This window comes from Penaeus monodon, chromosome 4 (assembly GCF_015228065.2).
Source record: "Penaeus monodon isolate SGIC_2016 chromosome 4, NSTDA_Pmon_1, whole genome shotgun sequence".
Classification (NCBI taxonomy): Eukaryota; Metazoa; Arthropoda; class Malacostraca; order Decapoda; family Penaeidae; genus Penaeus; species Penaeus monodon.
Window position 1 is genome coordinate 41414104 of NC_051389.1, and position 11809 is coordinate 41425912.

Below are 11809 nucleotides of genomic sequence, written 5' to 3' on the forward strand. Positions count from 1 at the left end.
ATACACACACACACACACACATTTCATATATATATATATATATATATATATATATATATATATATATATATATATATATATAAAAGTATATGTATATGTGCATATCATCATCATCATCAAGAGGCTAACGCTGATGGGGGTACATGGCCGCATCCACCCTTCACTTCCAGCCACGAGGGTCCATAACCTCCTGGGTCGTCCCATAGGCCTTCTTCACCCGGGGTTGTCTTGCAAAGAGACAACCTGATGGGCAGGGTCATCCACAGGGAAACGAGCTAGGTGCCCATATAGCCTGAGTTGGCGATCCTAGATTATGCAAGTAACAGGTCCCATGCCAGTCTCACGGTGTAACCGCCGGTTGGAGACGTGGTCCTTCCAACTGTACCCCATGATCCGGCGAAGGGACTTGTTACAAGAGGCATCAAGACGAGACTCCAAGACATTGGATAGCGTCCAGGTTTCGCTTCCATAGAGCAAAACTGGCAGTATCAAGGCCTTGAAGACACGTAGCTTGGTCCTTCTGCATAGGTACTGACATCTCCAAATGCTCTTGTTGATCGAGTTCATGGCTCCTGTTGCCAGACCAATCCGTCTACTGACTTCTTGGTCTGACAGCCCAGAGATATGGACTACGCTACCAAGGTATGTGAAGCTCTCTGTGACTTCAATGTCTTCGCTGCAAGCATAGATCGACTGAACAGGTTCCCCTAACAGGCCCCAAACTCCTGAATCTTGGTCTTGGTCCAGGAGAATATATATATATATATATATATATATATATATATATATATATAATATATAATATATATATATATATATATATATATATATATATATATATATATATATATATATATATATATATATATATATATATATTATATATATATGTGTATATATATATGTGTATATATATATATATATATATATATATATATATATATATATATATATATATATAATATATATATATATATATAATTTAATTTATATATTTATATATTATATGTATATATAATATATATGTGTGTGTGTGTGCATAAGTATGTGTGAAAGTTTACAGTGTACAATATTTACTAATATGTTAAAAAAAAGCAGCAACTGAATACTATCCCTACTGCCTGGTATTTCTGTAATCCTGTTAATTATGGTAACAGGTAAGCCACCTAAATATTGTCTCTGTTGCAGCAATGGACGGATCTGTTGTTTCCTGCTGCTAAACAGGATGAGTCTAGTCACACATAAGTAAGGATATCATATCATATCACATCATATATATGTGTGTGTGTGTGTGTGTGTGTGTGTGTGTGTGTGTGTGTGTGTGTGTGTGTGTGTGTGTGTGTGTGTGTGTGTGTGTGTGTGTGTGTGTGTGTGTGTGTGTGTGTGTTTGTAAATATGAAGCATTCTGAACAAACATGATACTGAAGAAAAAAGAGAAAGTAAAAGAAAAAGAAAGCAACAAAATGATAGCTTATCACTGATATTGTCCAAAGTTTCAGGCTGCATACAGACATAAAAGAAGAATAGAAATTATATGATTTTTTTTTGAGTATTGAAACTTTGTCCATCAAGTCATGAAACTTCACTCTCCATATGGTAACAAATGCTTTCTATAGTTCATATATCTTGTTGCTTTTCCATTCTGTCTCAGTAATTATTACTCTCATAGTTGATTGGTTTCTGTTATTGTAAACACATATAACCTTTGTATCCAAAATATATTTTCTGGTGCAATATAAAAAAACTGGTATACAATAACAAAGAAGAAAAGAAAAGAAAAAAAAGATGCCCTTCAATTCAATACACAAGCTAACAACCACATTCTCACTGATAATGAAGGGGGACATACTCATTTTTCAGCCGTGCCTCTGAGGTGAGGCTTAATGAGTTGGAAGATGAAGTTGTTAACTGGTGCATAGAAACGTTCTCCGTTAACCTTTGAAAAGCCAGCTGCCTCGATAGCTGGAAGCATGTCACGATTCAGACAACAACCGTCAAATAAAAATGGCCAGAGTCCAATCTTTGTCAGGAGGTCCTGGATCTTCTGTCTCGTGCCGTGCTTTTCAGAATCAAATTCCCTGATGTGCTCCAGGAAGTAGAACTTGCCACCCTGAAATAAAATAGACATGGAAATGGTTGGAGATATGTAAGCAACAACTCAATTCAGAATTCTTTTCATCTGAGTTCTTAAATTCCTCTGTCTGGTCTTTGGTTTTAACTCATTGGTGTTCACTTGAGTTTTGTTTTGTGTATCTTTTACACAAAGGAGGCCGAGAGAGAGAGAGGGAGGGAAGGAGAGGGAGGAATAATGAAAGAGGGAGAGGGAGGGAGGGAGAACAAGAGGGAGAGGGAGAGGGAGAGGGAGAGGGAGAGGGAGGGAGAGGAGGGAGGGAGAGGGAGAGGGAGGGAGAGGGAGGGAGAGAGAGAGCGAAGAGAGAGAGAGAGAAAGAGAGAGAGAGAAGAAAGGGAAAGAGAGAGAGAGAGAGAGAGGAGAGAAAGAGAGAAGAGAGAGAAAGAGGAGAAAGAGAAGAGAGAGAGGAGAGAAGAGAGGAGAGAGGAAGAGAAGAGGAGAGAGAGAAGAGAGAGAGAGAGAGAGAGAGAGAGAGAGAGAGAGAGAGGAGAGAGAGAGAGAGGAGAGAGAGAGAGGGAGGAGGGAGAGGAGAGAGAGAGAGAGGAGAGAGAGGGAGAGGAGAAGAGAGAGGGAGAGAGAGAGAGAGAGGAGAGGAGAGGGAGGAGAGAGGAGAGAGGAGAGAAAAGGAGAGAGAAGAGAGAAGAGAGAGAGGGAAGAGAAAGAGAGAGAGAGAGAGAGAGAGAGAGAGAGAGAGAGAGAAGAGAGAGAGAGAAAAAAGAGAGAGAGAGAGAGGAGAGAGAGATAGAGAAGAGAGAGAGAGAGAGAGAGAGAAAGAAAGAGAGAGAGAGAGAGAGAGGAAAGGAAGAGAGAGAGAGAGAAGGAGGAAAAGAGAGAGAGAAGGAGGAAGAGAGAGAGAGAGGAAAGAGAGAGAGGAGAGAGAGGAGAGAGGAGAGAGGGAAGAGGAGAGTGAGGAGAGGAGAGAGGAGAGAGAGAGAGAGAGAGAGAGAGAGAGAGAGAGAGTGAGAGGGAGAGAGAGAGAGTAGAGGAGAAAGAGAGAGTAGAGGAGAGAGAGAGAGTAGAGGAGAGAGAGAGAGTAGAGGAGAGAGAGAGAGTAGAGGAGAGGAGAGGAGAGGAGAGGAGAGGAGAGAGAGAGAGAGAAGGGGGGGAGAAAGATAAAGAGAAAGAGAGAGAGTAATTTCTCTAACTGACATATTCACATAAAGAAGAGAACAAGGTACTGAATCTATGACAAGATGGGACTATAGTCTATGATATATGACACCATTTTGATTATCAACTTTATTCTACTGTAGCCTTAAATCTGATATTCCAGTGGTCCCTGCACACAGGGAGTTTATGCAACTCATCCCGATTATATGAACTGCATACAGGTTTTAATCCAACTGTGGCTTATAAGATCTTGTCAAAGTTTCAATCTTTCTTTTCCTTTTCTCTAAATAGTAGTACACAAAATCACAGGCATATAAGCTTAATGCATGTTTAAAGAAAAAAAAAAAGGTAGGTTTATTTAACCATAAGTAATATAGCTCAAAACCACTCCTCCTAATTGGAAACTATGCTATTTCATAATACGCTGATGTCAGGATGGCAAAAACACGTGATGTCCAATTTTACGTAAACACAGATGCTCTACAAGAGATCAGTTGCCAAAGAGTTAATTATTAGTCAATCTACTCTCACCTGTTTACGCTATTCCTTGATTTTTGGAAACACTTTTATCTTTTATTCCTTTTTGATATTTATATTGATGATGTAGTGTCCCCGTGAGGGCCAGCGATTTCTAGTTAGACCCCCCATGGCGTCGTTTTCGTTGTGAGAATGGGCGCCACCTATCGAGATATATTTTTCCCGATACATTTTAAACCATTGTTTCAACAGTATATAGCATAATACCTATACGTTTAATATGGCCAAAGAATCCCCATGTGTATATATGTATATAGCAAAACTAATAACAATAAGAAATGAATATAATGTTTCAATATGATTGAAGACCCACAAATTCCCGCCTCTCGGCCAGTTGATTGTGGCGAGAGGAACTGAGAGGACCTATTTTGTATTGCTCTACGAGATAAGTATTCGGGGATTTATGTATTTTCATGGCTAGCTCTTTTAACCGGGGATTAATCCGGAAAGGCCACGGGATATCGTGTAGCTTCCTATAAATAAAGGAAGATCTGCTATTATTTTATTTTGTTTGTTTCACCTACAACTCCAGTTCCTCGACTCTGAGTTAAACCCCCCCTTTATGCTCTTCCGAAATATTTTACGCCCCTTTGCACATATGACCTTTCGTTTGCTTATATCATTTTGATAAGCTTAAGGATTATCGAAAATAGGGGGTCATCACAGTCAACTTATTCAGTGGTGAAGGGCCGCTCATGCTACGGACCCGTACACCACAATGATATTATCATAATATCAGTGTCAATAAAGATAGCAACACAAATTATAACAATAGCATTAGAGAGAAAAAAGAAAATTCAAGGAATGGGGATTTCAGGTGAGACCAGGTAGCCTTCCTGACTGACTCCCTGGTAACCAAGTGCTTGTGGAGCCATCTGTTTAAACAAAATTCACAAAACAAAAATAAAGTGGACAGTGCAATTCCCTGGTGCCAATGGATTGAAAATACAAAACACATTACCTTGTCACTAAAGGAGACTGAGAAAAACAAAATTGATTGCCTCAGACTTTCACAAAGAATGATTTTCTATTATTTGATTGGTATATAGGTTTTGAGAAAGCACTCCAGTAGAAAAACCCACAATGCAAAGACCAGATTTATTTTCAATAAATCTAATTTTTGCATTGAGGATTTTTCTACCATAGTATCAACACGGAGAAGTCTTTTACCATTCAATCAGAAAGCACTCTGAAATTCAGAAACAAAATTTTGAGGTCTCTTTCACAGAACTCTTTAAAAAACTGAGCAGCAAATCAACTCTGTTATAAAAAGTTTACACTGAGACCAGATTTAGTCGTCTTTTATCTTATCATGATAACCTGTGCATAATTTACACCCTAGGGAACCATGAAACAAAATCTTATTCATAACAATAAGCTTACCGGAACAAGAACACGCAAGATCTCTTTCATGATTTCTTCGGTGCCAGTCACACTACAGAGTACTAGGGTCATGACCACAACATCAATGCTGTTGTCTGGCACCATGTCCATCTTCTCTCCTAAGAAAGAAAGAAAGAAAGAAAGAAAGAATTAATTCTGTAATTTTTTAATATCCACAATTTGGTGTTCTTTGTTTAATTCCAAGCTTGATACCCACTTTATAACTGAATTATATGTCATTTCTGTATCAGTTTTAACTCAATGCTGCTGGGTAAATGTGAAAATGGTACTCAATCACCAAGGAGTCAATTAATAAGCTAGATGACTTCACCTGATATTCCTCTTCCTTGAGTTTTGTTTTTGGTTTTATCTATTTATTTTTTTTTATAAAGCTATTAATATCAATGCTGTTATCATTAGTATCATCATTGGTATTATAATCATTACAGTCTCATTAACAATACTGAAAGAAATAGAAACTAAAATAAAGTATTTCCAAAACTCAAGAAAAAGGGTATACAGGTGAAATATATCAGGTTATTGACTTATTAGTGACTAAGCTCTTGCGGAGCCAGCTATGCGTAAATCCAATTATTAAACTAAACTCACTGTGGGCATCACATGTCTGTATACCATCCCCTGCAGCATTGGCTGAATTCAAATTAGTGGTAATCAAAAATACGTCAGTACCTGTAGTTACCAATATTTCTTCAGCCTGAATATTAGGGAACTTCTTTCGATTGTCATTATAGTAGCTCTTGAAGTGAGGGTTAGGGTCCACAACCACCAGTCTGCTTCCATCCGGGTAATGGGAAAAGTTGACACCTGGAGGACAGTGATTTTACTGTTAGAGCCTCATGAATGATCTTATAAAGGCCACTTCTTTAATAATTTTGCAATATTATAAACACAGGAACAAGATGAGAAGAAGGAAGAGCTGGAAAAGAGGAGAGAGTAAGAAGTAAAGGATGTGTGTGGGTGATATTTTGGAAGATAAAGAATACAAACACAAACACAACACACACACACATACACACACACACACACACATATAAACAGTTATAAACATAATGTCATGCATTCTGCTCATTTAAGAAAGGACATCTCTCAGTGTGTTTACTTGACACTGACAAAATGCACAAGATATTTCCAGTGTGAAAGTGAACATTTTTTTTTTGTCTAAATCTGCACTTTGCCTTCTAATTTTCAATGTAAAAACTACATCCTAAACCCCCACTGGATTGGGAAATTACTTAAGAGGTTAGACTGGCCTCTGTAACATTTTTAAAATGAATCTATTACAAACTTGTAAACTTATGACAACTCCCTATTAATGTGAAGTCATTAAGTCAAAACTTGCCCAGTCATGCTGAGTTTCTCTTCTAGAACTACAGTTTAGCTCACTATTTTGCACATGCTTTGGATGACAACAAAATTACTACAGTAGTACTAATGATAAAAATGATAATAATGAAAATCAGAAAAACTGAAGAAAGGATAAGAGAGAGGAAAGAAATGGAAAATTAAGACTGTGCTCTAGCTTTAAAGCTGATCTTCATACCTGTGAATATCAACCAATCAATTTGTATAGGCCTACTGATGTAGCTTCTATATTACATATACCCAATGAATGTTTTCAAGATGCTGGCTGAGAGAAACTGATGTTGAAAAGAAAGTAATTAGAGAAATCTTAGATACCTTCATTATGTCACAGACAATGCTAAGACAATGAACTATGTATTAGACTTTGATACATAAAGTTTAACCAAAAAACAGAATAATTGTTACATTGCACAACACAAAACCTATGAGCTGGCAAGATTGAGTGAATTATCTGACTGACCCGTTCCAACTCCAATTTCTAAGATGCGAATGGAATTTTGCTTTCGCAGTTCAGGATCTTGGGAGACAATATCCTTCATGCTTGCAAAGAGATCCTTCTTCATTTCCTCCACCTTGGCATCTTTTTCCTTGGTAAATATGTACATAAAGTAGGCAAACCATCTGAAAAAGAAGTTTCTTCAATATACTGGAATAATTCATAAATCACAAATAGTCACATTTATTAGAATGATGTAGTTTGAACTTACCATCTCAATACCAACATAATCAGAAATGGATTAATGTGCCGATGTGAAAATGTGGCACAAACTACTTTTAAACAGTATTCTTAAACTATCATTCAAAATAAAATCTTATCTAAAATGCATAAGATATAACATGTAACAGTTCAACTGAAGATGATGGAAAGTGTGTAGCATGTATAGAAATATTACTGGTTACTAGAATGCACATATGCACAAGGGTACTATACAGTACTCTTAACCCAATGTCAGCGGGTTTATGTACTGTCCCTTTTAGATTTTTGTGAGTTTTGTTACATACATATGGCTCCACATGTGCTCAGCCACCAAGGAGTCTATCAGTTGGCCCTAGTGACCGATCCTGATTTCCCTATTCCTTGAATTGGTGGGAAAATGTGTTTTTCTTTCTACTACTATTAATATTGATATTGTTATCATTCTTATTGATATTATGCTTATCAAATTGTTATTAAAATATTAATAACATTAAAGACAATAAAATACTAGAAATAAAGCTTTCAAAAAATCATGGAAAAAGGGTAAAGAGATGAGACAGGTAAGATTAATAGCTGGCTCTTTCGGTGACTAAGCACTTGTAGAGCCATCTATGTGAAAAGACAAAAGATAAACTTATTACAGTGGGCATGGCATTGTAGTCTTGCTACCCGCACTAATTGGGTTATGGGGAGGGGTTAACTGCAGGGGCCAAAGCAAGCATTTAGTTTGCCAAGGCAAGCTACCATGAATTGTCTGCGTCCAAATAATACAGAACATCAATCAAACAATATCTGTATCATTACTTTTGACATAATATGCATACTAAGTTCAAGTGTGTTGTGAAGCTTGTGTAAAGCAGGAGTCCCTCTTGATTCATGATATTAATTCTATAATTAATGAAAATCCATCAAAATATAAGTAAAAAGTGATTAGCAAGCTTGAAATAAAAGAATGTTTTACTTCTGTGTCTGGATTTTATTTTTCAATATTATTTATGGTGACATTTGGTAGAAAATGAATGGGGAAATGAAGATACTGAAAATGGAGTGGATTGGACTAACAGAAATGGAACCATTGATACAAAGGAACAAAATGGAAGTGAACAGGTACAAATATATATAAATTAATGACTATAAGATATGACAAATTTGTGCTATCATATGGTGTGACTGGATATAGGTTTACATACCCTCCTAAAAAGATGTTGTAATGCCATTAACTTTGATCTAATAATAATAGTACAATAGTAAAATGATAATGATTAATAATAATAATGATAAATAATAATAATAATAATAACTATAACAATAATCATTATCATTAATGCTATATTATATTTTCTAAGTCCTTCCTAACAAGGAGTTAAACCCTACCTCTGTGTGTGCAGTCCTGCACATATGTATGTGTGTGTATGTGTTTGTGTGAGTGTGTGTGTGTTCGTGTGGTGCGTGTGTGTGCAGTTGGTAAAGTACGAAATTAGGACAAAAACATATAAGAACATTTAATTAGGCAGCACGAGAATCTATGTCAATGGCAGCATTTTCCAGTTAATATAGATGTTGAATTAACCTTGAATGATTACAAATTCTTGACACTTGAAGATAAAGGCATTAACTGAAGCCTGAGAAACTGGCGGCTACAGATCATGACCAAAGCCTTCGATAAATAAGATTAAGAGTGGTATATTTTTTCTTCCATGCTATCCTTCAACATGACAGGAGCAAAAATGAGCTTTATGACTTGGCTATCTCATATTCAATGGATACTGTGAAATTCTGACATTGGAAACCTTCATTAATAAGACAATTGAAATAGACCAAGACCATTCTGACTGTCACTTAATTGGTTACAAGGTAGGTTATGAAGAATAATTTAAAACTACGTTATGAACACTGAGAATAATCTACATGCACAAATGGTACAATAATTATGTGCTATCTACCAGCTGAAAATCTTTCTTTGGGTAATTTTCTTGGCTAGGAAAGCATCAAGTGACACTGTGGTCTCTGCAATTGGCACTCTGGCAAAGGCTAATAAGCTCTGCCATGTATATTTTGATAAGATTGTGCATGCACTGCTTCCATATTTGACACTAAATCACATAGGAAATTGGCATAATCATCTTTACTTAAAACATGCATGGTGGAATTTTGTACTGTGCTACAGTGTTCTTTTATCCTATATGGGCATCCCCTGATAAATATGATTAATCGGCTATATTTCACGTATGCAGATTATTTTACAGAGAAATGAATGTTTATTTCTTTGTTCAGCAACTTTATTTTTCTATATCTTCCCATGGGCATAGTTTGAATACCCATCTTTCTTTGCTTAAAAAGTTTATATAATACTAATAATTACCCAATTTTATTTTTCAAATACAAAATAGTACTTCCGTGAAGTTGTATATTACCAGGGATGAATACTGGATCAAAATAGAAAAACGGAGTGTCACTGGCTGCTGTTTGTGTGAATTCTAAATATTTTCTTATTCCAATATCAGCTCCCAACAAGGAATGTTCTCTCCTGCTTGTTGATGCTGGGCATTCCCTGGCATCAGTATCAGGTAACCTCCTGAAAGACTCCTTGTCTATAAAAGGTAGTCTCCTCCTTGTAGACTATGCCCGGCTTTGTCATGCCACCCTTAGCAAATACACAGGCTAGTGAATGCTTAAAACACAACAGCATGATGCCAGAGAAACAAAAAATCTGATTTGTGTGTATAAAGTGTAATTTGCAAATAGCATTGCAAAGTCAGACTGCCTATCAGATTTTGCAAGTCCATGCTTGCAAGGCTGTCCTGTGCTGCTGTGGCTTCCTCTCTGTGGTCTAATAAAGGGAAAGAAGCTTCCACCACTTATATTCCAGCAAGACACGTTGTTAACCTCCCTGATTATTTATTGTCAAACCAAAGATAGTTCACCTATCATTTATTGTCAATTATCCTGGTGTGATTAAAAAAAAATAAAGTCTTTGACAGTGTATAAACAACCTTGTCCCCTGAAGTACATTTATTCTGAACAATGCACCTCGAAACAACCACACTGAACGTCAGACCTTAATAATAACAATAATAATAATAATAATAATAATAATAATAAAGAAATCGTGGCGACACCACCGAGGGCGCTTATCAGCCTCCCCTACGAATCCCCTCCTCCTGCCTCACCTTCGTCGCAGATTCGGCAGGCTTTTCTTCAGGAACCAGACGAGGCCCCAAAAAACGGGGCGTGTACAGTTTTTAGGGGAAACCAATGGCGCCCGGGGGTTCCACCTCGGCCATGGCGCTCGGGCGGGTCGCGAGGCTGCACTGGGCGCCCGGGGTGCCTCGGAGGCGGACGTCGGCGGGGGCGGCGCGGGAGGGGACCGGGAGGGGGACCGGGAGGGGGGGAAGGGGGAGAAGGGGGAGAGGGGGGGAGGGGGGGGGGGAGAGGGAGCGGGGGGGGGAACAGGGAGTGGAGGGAAGGGGGACGAGGGAAGGGGGGGGTGGGGGGGGGACGAGGGGGGGGGGGGAGGGGGGGAGGGGAGACAAGGGGAGGGGAGGGAGCAAGGGGGAGACAAGGGGAGGGGCGATAAGTGCCAGGGTAGAGGAGGGTGGGAGGGGGAAGAGGGAAGAAGGAGGAGGGGGAAATGGGTAGTGGAAGAGGGAGGGGGAAGGAAGGGCAAGGAGCAGGGGTGAAGGGAAGGTAGCGAAGGGGTAAATAAAGAAAAAGAAATGGGTGAGGGCGAAAAGGGAAGTGAGAGAAAGAAAAGAGAGGAGTGTGGACGGGGAAGCGAAAAGAGTGCACAGCGGGGAAGTGAAAATTGAGAAAGGAATGGAGGGAAAGAATAAAAGTGGAAGAGAGTAAAATAAGAAAAAACTGAATGCAAAAAAGGGAAGAGCCGTGGACGAAAATATTATCCACTCATCAACTTGAATGTTGCGATAGTTACTTGAAAACTACAACATATTTTTTTTTAAAAATTCTCTTCCCTCGTTCAAACAATTTTTAGTTTTTTGGTGAAAAAATATGGTTTTAATTTTTTGTATCTGAATTTCTTTTTCACATCACCGTTTTAAGGTAATAAGTTGAACAACTCCAGAAATCTGACAAAATCTTTGAAAAGCAAACGAACGATCTTGAGGCAATAAAAATCCGAGACCTTGAAGAATGTTGCCATATAGTCAATTTTTCCCTTTTTAAATTTTTGTTTTATAGGCGCCGTTTTTTTTTAAGTGTAAACTAATCAGAATCAATGTAATTATTTGAGTAAAATAAATAAATAAACCAATAAATACACGAATGCTTATAGTGTTAATGATAACAGAATCAGTTTGACGGCAAAAGTACAAAACAAACTTTTGCAACGCAAACTAACTTCGGTGCGGCAAGTCTTATCGTGTGGAATAATAATCATATTTATAGTGACAGTAAAAAACTGATTCATTGCCATTCATTGCCCTCATCATTTAATCATCCATCATTTATCATCATCATCTCACATCATCATCATATCATCATCATAACATCATCATCATCATCATCATCATTCATCATTTATCATATCATCATCATTGCAAGAAAAT

At 37.8% G+C, this 11809-nt stretch overlaps 1 protein-coding gene across 1 annotated transcript; it reads right to left on the reverse strand.

Moving 5' to 3' along the window:
- Window positions 1-1699: 1699 nt before the first annotated feature.
- LOC119572220 (methyltransferase-like protein 7A) lies at window positions 1700-10474 on the reverse strand. Its single transcript, XM_037919196.1, has 5 exons — window positions 10412-10474; window positions 7005-7165; window positions 5852-5986; window positions 5162-5280; window positions 1700-2110 (listed from the first exon to the last, which is right to left on the reverse strand). The coding sequence occupies exons 2-5, from the start codon at window positions 7147-7149 to the stop codon at window positions 1850-1852; spliced, it is 660 nt and encodes a 219-aa protein (XP_037775124.1). The 5' UTR covers window positions 7150-7165; window positions 10412-10474; the 3' UTR covers window positions 1700-1849.
- Window positions 10475-11809: the final 1335 nt, after the last annotated feature.

Excerpts from the sequence above, each read along its gene's own strand:
- LOC119572220 (XM_037919196.1), bottom strand. The coding sequence starts at position 7,149 with ATGTACATATTTACCAAGGAAAAAGATGCCAAGGTGGAGGAAATGAAG. Across the intron at positions 5,281-5,851 it reads AGAAATATTGGTAACTACAG|GAGAGAAGATGGACATGGTG; the intron begins GTACTGACGTAT and ends TTTCTTTCTTAG. Across the intron at positions 2,111-5,161 it reads TCTTGCGTGTTCTTGTTCCG|GGTGGCAAGTTCTACTTCCT; the intron begins GTAAGCTTATTG and ends ATTTTATTTCAG.